This window comes from Podarcis gaigeae (assembly GCF_964106915.1).
Source record: "Podarcis gaigeae genome assembly, chromosome: 5".
Classification (NCBI taxonomy): Eukaryota; Metazoa; Chordata; class Lepidosauria; order Squamata; family Lacertidae; genus Podarcis; species Podarcis gaigeae.
In genome coordinates, this window is record NC_139681.1 from 79,628,030 (window position 1) to 79,645,394 (window position 17,365).

A 17,365-nucleotide genomic window follows, 5' to 3' on the forward strand; every position below is an offset into this window, starting at 1 on the left:
CCCTGACTCCACACCCCCAGCTTCAAAAAATGCCACTAGATCTTGCTCACATGCTGCCATGGGCTTAAGTACTATAAACTTTCAGGGAGAAAGTTGACGTAGTATTTTTATACATTTTTCAAAACACCACAGGACACACACCGATTTCAGTAACTCTGAAATGGTGAAGAAGCTTCTTCTTCTTGCACTCCAGACTGTCTAGGGGCCTCTACAGATATCCCAATTATTGTGCATTCATCTTGATTTATGTTCCTGATGGTATCAGGGCAGATATATATATACCGTACTCCTTCTTTCAATATTCTTTGAGCCTGCAAACCTTTCGAGGTAGTGATAGGAAGAACTATAATGTTTTCCTTCCTTTCAGTGCACTGCCCATACTTTCCTGTTGAAACGGTCTAACCTTTCATGCTGCAAATGTTCCGGGGTGTTTACTTTGTGTCTCGCTTGTGTTGCACTTTACTACAAGAGTGCCCCTCTAGATGGCAATCTAGTAGTATCATTTAGGAAGCATCGCAGAGCAACTGTAATAAAGTAAAGCGAAGTGTGAACTGCCCACTATAAATCCACATCTAATGTACTATTCATGTGGCAATGACATGTTGCAGAATACACCTTTCCACCCTCCAAAAAAATTTAAAAAAATCACCCACCTGGAGGTGCCTTCCTAGTTTTTTGTTCCTCCCAGTGCCTATCAGCACTCCCTTCCAGGCTCTTCTGATTTTTCAGCAGTCAACTACCCCACTTACACTTACCTAGCTAGGCTGGTGGGTTTTTTCAAGATTTTCAAGCATTGCCAATTGACTGATGGCAGCAAAGGCCTTCAGCTGACTGGTCATTTCATGTATTTGAGTATAGTGTCACAGTCACAAATCCTTATTCTGAACACTTCGCTGTGGCCAAAAATGTCCTGTCAGCTTTGAGATATTTTAGATACAGCCTATTTTAAATGCAGAGTGTCTTAGAAAGTCTTGGTTATGCTCACCACACACACACACACACTTAAAAAAACACACCCCAAACCCCTTTTTCATTTGCATTTTAGGAGTGTCTAAAGTTCTGACAAAGAACACTGGTGAAGGGCAACTTCTCCCTTATTTTGGGTACTTCAGCTTGTGATGGAACCAAGGTGGAGTCTAGAGACATATTTAAAAAGTTGTGAAAATGCTTGCTTAAAAAACGTTTTGAAAAATATATTGAATTTGCCATAGCTCACCACCGCCAGCTAGTGTCACATTTCTATAATGTAATTTACAACACTCTTAAAATGTTTTATTTGCAGCTGTATAGCTGAGTCCCAAGTCAAGGCTTGTTTTGCTCCAGGCCCCTGAGGGAATGCATGTTTTTGATAGACAAATTCAAGCAAATTGGAGACTAGGTTCCTAGAGGGCAACAGAGTTGTTGACACTGTTCTTTGGAATAAAGAGCACAACTGTCCCATCCCTGCAGAACGTCTCAGGGATGCCGGAGTCCAGAGTTGGCTGTAAGATAAACATAAAGTGACCAACAAATTCAAGAAATAATAAAATAATAATAAAAACCTTGCCACGCCAACTTCAGCAATTGTTTCAGGAACTCTTTCTCTGTCATTGAACATTTTAAATGTGATAGCAGAACCAAGCCTGAATGTGCATGAGAATTTCAAGCTATGTGTCCAAGTACCATACAGGTGGCAACCTTTTTACATGTGGCGCATGACCATTAATGTGCATGCTGTTTTCGGCCCTGGAAGGTGGTGGAGTGAGACAGGGGTGGAACAGGATGGGAAGGACTCACCGTGGGTGTATTTCAACAACATGCAAGATGACCTGGAACACAACCGGCATGCCTGTGTGTGTGTGTGTGGTGGACCACAATGAAAAGACAACACTAATTCAAAAAATTACTATTGTTGTTCTTATTTCATTTATTTAATTTATCAATCACTTCCCATGAAGCATCCCAAAGCAATTTACAATATAATAATACACACACACAAACACAACATATACAGCAACTCTCAACTTACGGACAGGTTACATTGCTTAAAGCCAAAATTTCATAAAGTCAAAACACATTGGGTGCAATGGCGGGTGGGATTGCCAAAATTTCTACCACGACCACAACCCGATGCCTGCCCCCTTTTGCCCCCTTTAAAAATATTTGTCAAAGCACACAATACACACAAGTTAAATGCACCTAAGTTATGAGTTACCTGTATAAAAAACAGCTTAAAGCAACAGCACATACTGTACCTAAAGCCAGTGCAAATCCAAGACAGATACTAATTAGGATAAAGAAGGCTTTAGCAAAATGTACTTAGCAGGCACAGAAAGACAATAGAGGAGGTGCTTGTCTGATGTGCAAATGCAGGGAGTTGCCAAGAGTAGGTGCTACCACATAGAAGGCCCAGATCCAGCACTGTGTGGAATTATCAGTTAATTAATTCAATTTATTAGTCTTTAAATTATTTACACACACACACACACACACACACACAAAAAAAACCAATTAAAAGGGGTAATCAAAGTCAAGCAGCCGGATTGGCAGCTCAGCTCTTTCCATAAAACAGGCTGCTGTTGCACCCATTTCACAGATGGAGAGCCAAGAGGTTGAGGCAGAGACTGTGGCCCAAGGGCAAAGCGAACCTCCAACTCATTAGGACTGAAGCTTCTGTACACATGGCTGCTCTCTGCCTTTGACCAGCTACTGACATGTGCAGGATCAGACCTTTTTACACATAACAGCAGGCGTTTGGGGACGTGGGATTTTATTCCCTTTGGTGGGGAGCAGATGTTGTGGCCTTCCAAAAGTGTCACCATAAGCATTGGGGGGTGGGGTGGGCGGGTATCTAAGCTCCAGCAATCCAGCGCATGACGGGTGTCTGAACGCTTTCGCCTGCACTCGCACCGCCCTGCGCCTCAGCACGCATCCGTCCCTTTGTCCCAGTCCTTGGGGATAATCTGATTTTGCAGCGAGTTGTGTGACGGGGATCAAAGGGCGTGCCACAGGGTATCTATTTTAGCCGGGGACCTGTTTTGTGAGGAGAGGAGATTAACCCCTGGCCCTCCTGGCAAGGGACGGATTGCGAAGGCAGAGGGGGCTTTAAGCATGGCAGATGAGAGGGATTAAGGAGTTAATTCGGCAGCGTGCCCTGGAATAGTAATTCCTTTCCCCTCCCAACATACTTCGAGACGCTACAGCATGCTGGAGCATCGCTGGGCGCAGTCAGCGTGATTGTGGGGGGCGGGGGATACCTCCTCTCCGTTCAGCTGCGCTGCCAGTTATCCCGGCAGCCCGACCCATTGCAAGTGCCTGGCTTGCTGCTGCACACAAAGGGAGCCGGCCAGCCACCCTCTCCCGCTTTCTGCCAGCTTCTTAAAGGGAGCGCTGCATGCTCAGCCTCACAGCTGCAGCGCCGGGTTCATCCAGTGCAGTTTCACCTCGCTGTCAGGGGGTAGGGGGAAAGACAAGGGAATCCCGAAGAGGCTTTTTTGCAGGAGCCGACCAAGGCTCAGATGGATATCCTGGGTCTGCGGAGACCTGCCCCGTGATCCGGTGCTCCTTGGTGGCTCCTGAGCTTTGCGCCTTCAGCATTTCCATGGTCCACCGGGTGTTGCAGACGCATCTTTGCAGTACGCGCCTGCATTGGTTTCGATCCAGCAAGCGGAGTCAAGCCAGCATTGAAGCAGCCCTCATGCTGCTGCTTGGGGTTTGCGGTGAAGACGATGCAGGCTCGAGGTTTCTGAAAGCCACAGAGCAAATGGAGGGGGCGATTTAAGAGCCGGGTACAAGCGGGGAGGAGGAATCCTTGCAAAGTGTGGAGGATCGATCAAGACGCGCGGCGTTGCCAGTTCGTTTGGTGCTTCTGGCTTTCTAGCAAGTTCAGCACTCGCGAAGGGGACAGCGCCTCGGGTCGCCTCCGTCCTGCAGCAGAGCCCTAAGTTGGAGAGCGCCCCTCTGAAGTCTCCTGCAGCTGCATTGTGAGGGACCGGCCCTTCGGCGCACCGCAGTCGTGCTCTGCCACCCGAAAGGGGTCCTCTCTCTTCTGTCAAGGAGGGCTCGGCGAGAGCGCAATGCAAGTCTCCATCGCGTGCACGGAGCACAACCTCAAGAACCGGAATGGGGAAGACCGACTCATCAGCAAACAGAACACCACCACCCCGAACTCAGTCAACGCAGCCCGGGCGAAATTCCGGACGGTGGCGATTATTGCTCGCAGTCTTGGGACCTTTACCCCTCAGCACCACATTTCTTTAAAAGAGTCCACTGCAAAGCAGACAGGCATGAAATATAGGTATGGGAAAACTCTTTATTCACGCTGTTTCAGTGTCCTCGCTCTCTCACTCCCCCCCCCCCCACGTTGCGAGAGATTGTCTGCTAACCAACCAGGAAATCTTTGCATAAACCCCACCAGCAAATTTCTAGAGTCCAAGAAATGGATGCAGCAAGGAAAGTTTGACGCCTTTAGAAAGTCACTCCAGTCCTACCTAGGTTTCAGTCTTTTCTTTTTCTTTTTTCTTTTGCAGAGTCCCCTATATTCTGTATTCTAGGTTTTCTGGTTTATTTGAATTCTACAGAGTATTCAGGGGAGCAGCATTGCATGGGATTTTTGCCTTACTTGCATTTAGGACTTGGAATTAATAGATGACACTCCAAGCCCTGTTTGGGGAAAAGCTTGCTTCTCAAGGTACTTGCTGGTTGATGCAAAACAGCAGTGCCTGTTAAACTAAGTTAGATGGTCTTTGGGGCTCTAATTATCACTCATAGGCCTGTAAGTGACTTGCTGTCTAAGGACAGGGAAGGATTTGCTTTTTGTGAAATGCAGGCAAAGCAACATGCTTGTCCCTATAAAATATCATCTGTTGTCCCAAATCATCTCCTCTGCAAAGTAGAAAGGAGAGAGAACTGAAGACTGTCACAAATGAAACTTTGCAGACTGAAGTTTTGTGTGGGTTTTTTTTGTTTTGCTTGGCCAATCAATCAATTGCAATTAATCTCACACATCTTATTTTTTTAATGCCTCCTTTCCAGCATATGCCATTTGATGTCAGAATGGCTTGTTTTCCAAAAATAAGGGGGAGAGATGGCGGCATTCATAGGCTCTCTTAGGAGCAGAGTTGTGACTTAGTCATTGAACAACCCACAGAGTTTTCTGATGTCATGTGTTGGAGTTGAACCCAAGAGACATGGCTTTAAATTGCCAGATTCGTTGGGTGGCTTTGGGAAAGTCAATCAGATAGTACAATCTTATGTGTTGCTTGAACAGGACTAAATCCCACTGTGTCCAGTGGAGTTTACTCCCAAGTAAGTCATGAGTAAGATTGCAGCTGGAGTCTTGCTTAGCAAATAGAGCTAGGGAACTGATCATTATTAGCAGCCACAGGACAGGGTGGCTAACCTTTTTTTGGAGGTTGGTCTAATTCCAGGATATGCTTGCCAGCAGTGGGTGTGGCCAGCCCATACACTTGCCTGCACACCTGCAAATTCATGCATACACACAGGATGCACACTCACACATGTGGGCACACAGACAGGTGCACATGCACACACCTTAACTAATCCATGGAGATCAACTGGGGATGGTTATCATCACTGCCCTCTCCATTCATCAAATGATCCACCTGATGACCAGGGAGAGGGCAATTCATCCACTTCAGCACTATGTATATGTTCATTGTTTTATATGCTCCTTGTTTGCCAAAGGCTGGGTGGGAGAGAAAATTGCTTGGCAGGCAAATAGGAACACAGGAAGTTTCCTTACACCTAGTCAGATTCATTGGTCCATCTAGCTCAGTGTTGGCTACAATGACTGGTAGTGGCTGTCCGGGGTTTCAGAACCCTACCTGGAGATGCTGGTGGTTGAACCAGGGACCATCTCCATGCAAGGCAGATGCTCTACCCTTGAGCTACAGTTTCCTCAAAGTTGCCCTCAAAATGGTCATTAGCCACCCTTGCTCTGGAAGAGGGCTCTTGTTGAGTATGATCAAGCTCAAGGTGAAACCACTTTCTTACTCAAAAACATCACACTAGTTAACAAATACTAGTTTAGCAGGCAAATTTTATGATGGAAAGAATGTGCTGCGCCCCTCATGAGTGGGAATACTTGTGCTTTCCAGAGGTAGATGATCATTGTCATAGCAAGCAGCCCAGATCTTAGAGAATTATTTTAATGGTCGAGGGTCTGAAGACATACTGGAGCTTGGCGATGGGACATAAGGACAAAGAGCAGTGGTCCCTGTAGTTACAGGTCCTCGTAATTAGTCTAGAGGCTCTGTATTCTGGGGGGGGGACATCTACAAGTAGTTTTTGAGTAATCTGGGGGGCACTGTGATGGTTTACACTCATCCAGCTCTTCTACACAATAAGCCATTAGAAGTAGCAATAATCAAGGATGGTAAGGGAGGCAGCAGTCTCCACTACAGAGACTGTTGGTTGAGGGGTGAAGATTTAGTGGAGGCTAAATCTGCACCCATTCATGGTCCAAGAAAAGAGGAACCCCTTGCCTTCCTCCAACACACTCATCAGTTGGCACCCATTCCTTATTTATTTTACTTATTTTAAAAGACAGCTGCTCACATTAGAATATATCAGAGTGGTGTACAGAAAACCAAATTTAAGTATAAAATACACAGTACATAAAGGTTAAAATAACACTGCAACACTAGAAGATGGTCAGCAGACAGTGATTTTAACAATTCATTCACTAAAGCCTGAAATTAAAAGGCCTTGAGCATGCATCTAAAAGAGAAGGTTGTTGGAGCATGCCTTATCTCAATTGATAATGAATTACACCTCTAAGGGGCCACAACTCTGAAAGCCCTGCTACTAGGAGATGCAAGGCAAATCAAAGGTTCTCTTGGAACCACCTGAAGGTCCTCTGTCATGGAGCATAGTGGCCAGGCTGGATCATAAGGGGAGATACGGTCTTTCAAGTAGTCTCCCAAGTTGTTTAGGACTTTCTAAACAAGTCACAGCACCTTGCTTGGTGGCATATAGGCAACCAATGCAGCTGCTTCCTCCTATATGTTGAGGATGGCTAGCTCAAGATGACAACCTCACAGCAGCATGATGCACTAACTGTAGTTTCCAGACCAACGTCAAGGGCAGCTCCACAGAAAGTGAATTGCGGAAGCCAGTTATTGAGGGGACCAATGCATGGACCATTGTGGCCAGATTATTCCTGTCTAGGAATGGCTGTAGCTGGCCTACTAGTCAAAGTTGGTAAAAGTCACTCCTAGTCACTGAAGCCAGATCACCCTAGTGACCCTTTAGGAGTCAAAGGGAACCATTGGAAGAGCCCTCTCTCTTTTGCAGAGCTCTCTGTCTTCACCTGTCTCTCCTTGCTGAGATTTCTATTTCTTTGCCACACAAAGAGACAGCACCAAAGAACTATCTCTGTATGCTGTTTATTTCATTGATAAATCACTTGTGAGACATCCCAGTGTGATTTACAATAAAACAAAACAGATAGATATATATATGGACATCACCTTAATCTTAACAAATAGACCTCTTATCGAGTAAAGGGTAGAGTCTTTAAAAATATGTATTGATTCATACCTTCTTTGGGATATACTAGGCACATTCTCTAAAGAAATTTGGCAGAGCATGACTAACCGGAAGAATGGGAGGTTTGCTGAGGTTTGCAAGGGAAAGACAAGGGCAGGAGAGTTGACTGGAAGGCAGAGACTTGTGGCAAAGAGCAAGTTCTTTGTTTTCTCCCCCTCTATCCACCCATCCTCTTATCTTAAGTAGCTTTTGTGTATCTAAATCCTTTACCCATCATTCCACACCTGAACTAATATGAATTAACATACAGAAGGAGATTCACTGCCTCCAAACTCTGTGTGCACATTGGACATTGAAAGATACGTTGGAATGTGTGCTGGGTATTCCAACCAGTTGTCTATTATGGGCACTGCTTCCACCTCTGCATGAAGTTAGAAATGTTTTCCAATAAATAACCAGAGGGACATAGAACTACATGGGGAGAGAAAGAGTTTCTTTGTTGTGTTGGTGGGACTTTGATGGGGTCTTTGTCTCTTTAAGTGCAGAATGGAGCTGTGCCTAAAAGGGCAGGGGTAGTTGGCAGCCTGATCAGGAGCACATTTAAATTGCATTTAAAACAAATCCCCACAAAGAACCCTGGGAACTGTCACTTATCTTCACAGAACTACAATTCCCAGCACTCATAACAAACTACAGTTCCCACGATTTTTAAATATGTGCTTTAAATATATTGTTTGTATGCAGCCTTTGCTGCAGGGTTCTCTCAAGTTTGCTTTAGGATGATGCCGATATAATGTGAGAGCTGAGCTTACTTGGGAAATATCCACAGCTTTCTTGTGTAAAGTTTGGGCACTGTAAACTAGCTGCCCTTTCACTGAATTTGCACACAGCTACTTAGCAAACAGAGGATTTGATCACCTTCTGTGTTTGAATTTTCTTTGGCACGTACAGCACTGCAATAAGTATTACACAATTGGAAGCTTCTCTTATTAAATCTGTAGCCATATGGTAGCATGTGTATAGGGTTGGGTGAATAAAAAGTTACATATCTTTTAATTTCTCTGAAGGCCAGCATCTTTTGAATGCAAATTCACTGATGATAATTCTGCTCCTTGAGCTCTGATGCACTGTGACATAAACTTTGCTTTCTGAAGGTTGTATCTCATTATTCCCTCCTTCCCTCCTTCCTTCCTTCCTTCCTTCCTTCCTTCCTTCCTTCCTTCCTTCCTTCCTTCCTTCCCTCCCTCCCTCATAATCCCAACCCCTGGGAATACAGCCTTTTATTCATATTTAGAGCAAATTGACATTGGCTAGCAACTAAGAAGAGAGCCTATATTTTTACAGTGGTACCTTGGGTTACAGACGCTTCAGGTTACAGACTCCCCTAACCCAGAAATAGTACCTTGGGTTAAGAACTTTGCTTCAGGAAGAGAACAGAAATCGTGCTCTGGTGGTGCGGCAACAGCAAGAGGCCCCATTAGCTAAAGTGATACCTCAGGTTAAGAACAGTTTCATGTTAAGAACGGACCTCCGGAACGAATTAAGTTCGTAACCCGAAGTATCACTGTACAGTTTTTGTTTATCTCCCAAATGGAAAGAGTAACAATAATAGAAGACAAGGATAGGCAATGTGATGTCCTCCAGATGTTGTGGGACAACAGCACCCAGCAGCCCCAGCTAGGATGGCCAATGGAAAGGGATTATGGGAGTTGTAGTTTAACAATAAAACTGGAGGGTACCACGTTGGCTAACCCTGATCTAAACCTCTGTTGTTCAATGTCATTTGAGACCAGTTTACCTTCAAGACCCCTAGCACCCACAACAGCCTACACATATCTTATGGCAGATGTCCATCAACAAAAGTGGGCACAAGGAACAAGGCCTTTTCTGTGGTGGCCCCCTGTTAAGGAACTCAATTCTGGGAGGAGCCAGGCAAGCCTTGTTGCTGTTGTATTTTATTGATAGTCATTAATACATTTTAGTGATCGCATACTGCTTTGGGAAATTATTGACCCGAAGAGCAGTTTATTAGCTCAAACATACATATATACATGCATACACTGAAGAGGGCAAAAACTTATTCTCTGCCATCCCATGGTACAGAACTAGTCCTAAGAAGCTTAAGTCACAGAGGGGCAAATAGGGTCCCTTAGGGAAGGGAAGTAGCTCAGTAGTAGAGCACCCCCAGGTTCCATTCCCAGCGTCTCCAGGTAAGACTGGAAGAGATCTCCATCTGCAACCCTGGAGAGCATTTGCTAATCAGGATAGACAATAAAGGTAAAGGTACCCCTGACCATTAGGTCCAGTCGTGACCGACTCTGGGGTTGCGGTGCTCATCTCGCTTTGTTGGCTGAGGGAGCCGGCGTACAGCTTCAGGGTCATGTGGCTAGCATGACTAAGCCGCTTCTGGCAAACCAGAGCAGCGCACAGAAAGCATTTACTTTCCCGCCGGAGCGGTACCTATTTATCCACTTGCATTTCATGCTTTTGAACTGCTAGGTTGGCAGGAGCAGGGACCGAGTAACGGGAGCCTAACCCAACCGTGGGGGATTCGAACCGCTAACCTTGTGATTGGCAAGCCCTAGGCTCTGTGGTTTAACCCACAGCGCCACCCGCATCCTGTTGGATAGACAATACAGATGGATTAATGGTCAGACTCAGAAAAAGGCAGCTTCCTCTGCTCTATGGAAACTTACTGATAGTGAGAGCAGTTTCTCAATGGAACCAATGACCTAGAGGGGTGGTGTGCTCTGCCTCCCTGGAGTTCTTCAAGAACCAAGGTGCTAGGCAGCCATCAATCAGATGCTCTAGCTCTGTATGTCCTGCATCAAGCAGGAGGTTGGACTGGTTGGGCTACAAGAACCCCTTCAAATCCATGGTTCTATACATACCCTTTTCCATGAACAGCCAGAAATACTCTCCTCCCTAAGATCGCAAACTGAGAGAACTCACTGATTTGATCACGAAGGTGAACAGCCACCTGAATCTAAGTGAGTGGATTAAATTTGCAATTTTTGTACACTGAAGGCACACATGAATAGCGTGTTGCTGACTGTGCTAAATCTTCCAAAGTTTCAAATGGGTGCACTACAGTATATGCACAGGACTGTATGGAGAGCCAGTGTGGCGTAATGGTTACAGTGTAATGGGTACACTGAGCTGCAGGGATCCGTCCTGATCCATTATGATGTGCAACTCCAAGGGAAGGCGGTGGCCCAAACAAAATGGAGAACGGCAGACTTTGAGTTCTGGAATCAGCTGGAAACTGCAGCAAAGTCAGGACCCTGGTAAGGTGATGGTTCAGGACCATGGCTAGCAGCCATGCATGTAAGCAGAATTATTATTATTATTATTATTATTATTATTATTATTATTATTATTATTATTATTATTTTATTTATTAGTTATACCACGCCTAAACAGGGCTGCCTACAGATGTCTTCTACTCTTTAACATCTGGTGGGAGGGCGTTCCACAGGGCGGGTGCCACTACCGAGAAGGCCCTCTGCCTGGTTCCCTGTAACTTAGCTTCTCACAGGGAGGGAACCACCAGAAGGCCCTCCCAGTGCATCCCCCCCTGTGGAACCCGCCCCAGCCATTTTGTTGACCCACTCCCAGGCAGCCCTGACTCCTGAGACAATATGCTGTTGTCTCAGCAGTGCCTTGCGGTAATTAACAGATAGTCTGGGCTGGGTGATCAAGATGAGAACCCCGCTGCCTGAGTGGGGCATCTGGACAGTTAACAGGCCAGTGCCTTTCCCTGCAGGTGTTCAGTTCTTCCAGGCAGTGGGGATTCAAGTTAGGGGAACATTTTCAAGTAGGCTCCTTGTGTCTTTCCTAATCCTCTCTGTGGTCCAGTCATCAGTGTCTGCTGGCAGAGATGCCTCTTCAGTTTCAAGGAGGGCTTCAGGGACAGTGGATCTACATGGCAAGGACCAGGCAGTGGATCCATCTCCTTCTTGGGGCCACTGTTTTAGGAGGCTTTGTATGATTCCTGATCTGGGACCCATGACATGTTCCAAGCACCCCATTCAGATACAACTGACCTTAGGCCGGTTGCTATCTCTCAACCTGAGCTACGTTGAAAGGGTGTTGTGTTTAGGTTCATATGAGCAGAATAATCAAATAACCAAGGTATGGGTCATGAAGCTTTGCCATCCTTTGCTAGTGGACATTTTTTTGCATTTTTGACTCTTTTTGTTTCAGGTATGCCACTGCTTAGAAAATGTAGATGCTATTAGAAATGGGTCATGAAGCTTTGCCATCCTTTGCTAGTGGACATTTTTTTGCATTTTTGACTCTTTTTGTTTCAGGTATGCCACTGCTTAGAAAATGTAGATGCTATTAGAATTATGTATTAGAAATAGTATATTTTGGTACCTACTAATGATGAACACCTGCCCAATTTTAAGTCTCTGTAAGACTTGGATAATACTAAGGCAGAGCTGCTGTACAGAATACTTTTTAGTGCTTTATTATTTTAATCTTTCATTTACTTACACAGTACTTTGCCTCCTACGTCTGGTAGGCAGCTTTTGAACTGCTGCAGCTGAAAAGAATGGCCCTGTCAGTGGTTTATATAAAGGGGGAGGGAGGGGGAGAGAGAGAGAGAGAGAGAGAGAGAGAGAATTAATGTGTGATTCAGCAATGAAGAGAGCCCTTCATGCGTACAACAAACTTGTGGGATTAGTTCCAGATCACAGACCAGCTGTAGAGTCAAACACAGGCGGGGGGGAATCCCTATTAATGAGGAGTTGCAGCTGACATTCCACTGAAATCATGCAGATTTAGGTGGATGTGAATTGAGCTATTTTTCTGTTCAAGGTTGCCCCACAAGCTCTTTCCTTCTCTCTTGTGGGGTTCCAAATCTACATTAACCCTAGTCCATGAGTGGGAAAATAGCTGGGCGGAAGGTGTTCCTGAGTAGAAAAATTCCCATCAGAGAAATGGTCAACCTCACATGCCTAAAAATGGTTAAGCACAGATTTACATAAACTATAAATTTCCCTCTGCCAAAGCAGCTTTGCTCCTTTATTTAAAAAAAATATATATATACCGCCTGTGTGCATTAATGTACAACATTTCCTTGCTTGGGGCATCAATATTTTTTGGAGTGCCAGTGAAGCAGATGGCATTCTGAGTGTTGCTGCATCCCAGTAATTTCTGTACAGTAGCATAGGTTTATAAACACACCCCACTCTATTCCACATTTAGACAAGCCAAAGATTTGTTCGAGGGCACATTCGAACCAAGCCAAAACCTAAAGGTGCAAAGCAGAACCCATGAAGTCCTTCTCCTATGGAGAAGGTGTGTGGAAGGGAGAGTTCTGAGGACCAGATCGAGAGGCCTGAAGAGCTGAATTTGGACCCTTGACCTGAGTTTCCCAACCCCTGACCTAACAGAATGCCTCTACTTCTATGTGCCTGCCAAGACCCTAATATCATACTTACTGCTGAAGTATGGAGGGTGGCAACAAGATGTAATCATTTTAGCTTTTGCTGGCTTAATTATGTCATAATTTTAACAACTTTCGCTATCTCGGTCATTAATTTTTTTTCCTGTCAGTCTGTTGATGACTGCTTTTTTCTTGTAGGGTTCTTTGGCTTCTTTTTTTTAATATACATAAAAATTTTTATTAGTTTTTTAACATATCATTTTCAACAGTAATTAAACATACTTTTACATCTTATTCAATTTTTTTGACTTCCATCAGTCCTGTCTGAAATTTTTCCAATCTAATCTCTCAGTATGCATTTCTTATTTTCCCTATTACATTTCAAACTCATAACCAATATCTCTATCTTTTTCTACTTTGTAACACTTCGTATATTTCTCCTTACAAAACTTCTTGTAGTCCTACTAGCGTAATTTGTTGATTACAGTTGCTCTTCAAATAATTCATATGTTTCTTCCAGTCTTCTGTAAATCTCTGGTCCCGTAGGTTTCGAATCCTTCCTGTCATTTTGTCCAATGATGCATAGTCCATTAATTTTGTCTGCCATTCTTCTTTCATCGGAATTTCTTCTTGTTTCCATTTCTGGGCTAAGGGTTCTTTGGTTTACATCCCTTTGTCCTCCTTGCTGTGGCTTTGTTTTATTGATTTCACATTGGCACCAATGATATGGGATGTACTTACATTGATATGGGATGTACTTAATCATTTTTATTGTACGTTGTCAAGAGGCTTTGGCATGTGGTGCCAAATTGAGGAAGAACAAAATGGCATGTGATCCGAAGTTTAGAATAATAGAATTGTAGAGTTGGAAGGGACCTGTCTTGCAACAGGCCCTGCCCACGGAGGCAAATGAGCTCACAGACTCACTGCTTGGCCACGGCCAGATTGAACTCAAAAACAAATCAGTTCAGCACACAGTGCCTTCTCCAATAACACCACATGTTACCTTGTCGAAAGAAGCATTAAAGCCTACAGGAGTCTCAGATTCCACTCCGTGTGAGATGGCAGCAACCTGACAAGCCAGTGAAAATATTTTCAGTCCTTCTAAATCTATTCATATTATGGTTCGTTAATTCGGTGGCCCAGAAAAAGTCCATATCCTGTAATGCTGTCCTAATAGGTGCTGCAAATCTTTGAAAAGGTTTTTTGTTGAAATGCTTTGCTGGGAGAAAAAAGGCTCTATCTCCTATGGTTTTTTGAAAGCAGCCTTCTCTCTCTCTCTCTCTCTCTCTCTCTCTGTGTGTGTGTGTGTGTGTGTGTGTGTGTGTGTGTCCTCACTTTAATTGCCTTCAATACAGCATTCCCAGTGAATATCCCATTTCATAAATTTTGTGCTTAGTGGATAACTCTGTGCTATGGACTCCCTTCAACAGGAACAAAATTCACCAGCAGCCCTGAGCCCCATTACTGATGACAGATTCTCCTCTAGTATGTTTATACTTTTTCATATCAATGTAGACTAGAGAACAGAAAGAAATTTCAACTGCTCCTGAAGGAAGGTGAAAAATCAGATAACAAGCTTGAAAGATAAGCTAATCTTTCAACCAGCATCTATTTGTAGCCCCAAGGCACTGTCCGTGTTACTTCTAAAATGTTTTGGACACGCTCTTAGCAGTTGAACTGCGCATAAAGATATGTGGAAATGTGAGGTCTGGAGGATAAAATGAAAGGAAGAGTGGAAAGGGAACCCTAAACAAGCAACTGTGATGGTAAATATTAGATCTCAGTTCATCTGAGTGTGAAAACAAATCCATCTGCACAGTAAAAAAATATAATCACATGAGATTTTTCATTCTTAAAGAAACCCTTTAGCTATTTAAATGCCCAATGAGAGGCTGATTTGCTAACCTTTTCACAGAAATGATACAAATTTCCAAATGCAGTCCTAGAATTCATTTGTCTATCGTCCATTTTAAGGTACTGAAGTAAGCTTTGTTTTTTTTTTAATTTAAAAGCATTTCTGTGCTGCTTAATACTTTTAAAATCTCTAATTCTACAGTCTATAAATACCAGGAAAACACCAATATCAAAACACACCAAAGCATCTAAATTTGAGTAAAAGAAATCCAGAAGATTCAAAACCAGATTGTTCCTGTTGCCACTGAGGGCATGTGGACATTTCATGAAATTTGTTGATTTTCAACTGATGAATGCTGAGTGGGAAAGGAAAATAATTTGAAACCCTACTGGCTTGTGGATTGCTGGTTTCTCCACTAGCCGGCCTCGTTGTGTGGTTTGGTATATGCAGGGGGAGAACAACTGCTTGAGGGATAACATGAGATGGGTAGATGTATCTTTTCCTGAGAATATTTTAGAAACAGCATCTCTTCTCCAGGGCATTTGTAACTATGATAGCTGGCTGTACAAAGTCTTGTAACTTCTCTCTTCCCAGTCCCCGTTGGTTACCTTCAATATCTGATAATATAGATAGACATAAGCAAAACATAAGGCCAGAGCTGGACTGTATGTGAGGCATGAAAGTATTTCTTTTTCACCAAACCTGCAAAAAGAGAGAATATCAACAGGGGGGGGCAGATAAAGAAAAAGGAAGCAATTAATATTATCTAGTTATTTTGGAGTCTGTGATTATTTCCTTATTTAAAAAAGAACATTAGCATTGCTTTATGCGAGGTTTGATCTGTTATGCAAGGTTTGATCTGAACATTTGATCTGTTTGAAATGCACACGGTGTAAGTATGTGCTTGTATTTTTATCCACATCGCCACAGCCAGAGGCCTAGTGGGCCTTTCTGAAATGTTCTTGAGAAGGATGAAATTCTGAATGAAACATGACATGAAAACCCTAGTCCAGTTTCCCCATACTGAAATACGACAGTAACCACATAATAAACTGCCTTTCTCTCCTGCTTGCTCCCCTTGACTATGGTTATGTTGGGGGTGGAGTTCCTCAGGCCCAGCGACCAAACCTGGCCCTCCATGTCATTCTGTTTGGCCCTTGAGATTCTCTTCAGGCAATGTTCCCTCCCAGGCCAAACCCCATACTAGCCTGTGCCCTCCTTGAGCACTTTTGCCTGGCTAGAATGTGTCATTGAACGGTGATAATGCCTCTTGCTTGCCTGGATGAACAAAAGAGTGTGTGTAGAATCCTCTGACATTTTCATGGCTGGAATGTAGCCTGCCATATAAATATGGGAGTCCCATTGGTTGCTTCACCCACTTTTGCCTCTGGCCAGTGGCGTAGTGAGGGTTGCCAGTGCCTGGGGCAGAGGGAGGGAAATGGATGGAGTAAGCATGTGCATTCAACTGCACATCACACTGGAGATCACAGCTGCAGAGATAAGAAAAGAAGAGTCATTCCGTTGTCTAGATAGGTCACTTCCTGGTTCGCATGGAGAAGCCATTTTCAACGGATCCTAGCGACAAAAGCACACAGCTGTATTGAAGCAGCACCAAGTGCTGGAATTTTGTGGCCCTAACAATTTTGCAGCCGGGGCAACCACCCCTTTGTTCTCCATGCTATGCCACTGCCTCTGGCCCTGCCCAGAAGTGGATGTGCTCCCCAGAAGGGAGACAATGTGACATTTAGGCTGAAACAGTCCTGAACCCTCATTTTTACAAGGGTGGGTCTTGATGATAGATGTACAGGTTTCAGAATCTCATCCCTTCAAAGTTCTGGGGACATTGAGACTCATGAAAAATCCAGCTTTCACTGAATTTCCCCCATAAATCACCATCCAGTCTCTGCTTATGAACCTCAAATGAAAGCAAGTCCATCTGGTTCCAAGACAGCCTGCTCCATTGTCAAGGAGATCATGCCTTCAGGAAGTTCCTCCTAATGTTTAGCTGAGGTCTGCTTTCTTGTCCTTTGAAACTATTGGTTTGAGTTAAAACCCTCTGGAGTGACGGAGGACAAAGTTGCACCACCTTCTACATTTGAAGACAGCTATATCTTGTCTGTTCTCCAGGCGAAACATAACCTAACTCTCATCAACTTTTCATCAAAGGACTTGGGCTGCATAAACGCCATACAAGTATGAAGTACATTTGAAGTACATTTTTCCCTTTCCAAGAATTCCGAGTATTTTAATTTACAATTTCTACCCACCCGTAGCAAATTACGGTGCCCAGAATTCTTGGGGGCGTGTGTGTGCGTGCTTTTTAGGTATAGTGTATACGCAGCCTTGGTCTCCAGATGAGCAGGACATAAGAAGAATCAGCAGCAAACCAGGCTCAGGGTTTTCTCCTTGTTAATGACTGTTATTACCTGGGGAAATACTGTTATGGCAAAAATATTTCAGAGATTGTGGGGCTTCTCAAGTATCTTTTGACAATTCCCTTCTGCCGAGGTTCCTTGACTGTTGGGCCTTGGAGAAGAAATTCTCTCTTTTTGGTGCTACTCCCTGTTGATTTCATCAGCTGAAAACTGCTTGTATCCAGGGCTTCCTTGTCCTATTCTGTG

At 44.1% G+C, this 17,365-nt stretch overlaps 1 protein-coding gene across 3 annotated transcripts in view; it reads left to right on the forward strand.

Moving 5' to 3' along the window:
* KCNAB1 (potassium voltage-gated channel subfamily A regulatory beta subunit 1) overlaps positions 1-17,365 on the forward strand; it is a 187,895-nt gene that overhangs the window by 27,535 nt on the left and 142,995 nt on the right. Inside the window, exon 1 of one of the 3 annotated variants that reach the window (XM_083739795.1) lies at positions 2,586-4,276. The exons of the other annotated variants lie outside the window; for them this stretch is intronic. Within the exon in view, the coding sequence (XP_083595921.1) occupies positions 4,056-4,276 (221 nt within the window). The 5' untranslated portion in view covers positions 2,586-4,055. Of the gene's footprint in view, positions 1-2,585; positions 4,277-17,365 lie in introns of those variants that run through there. 3 annotated transcript variants of the gene reach the window in all.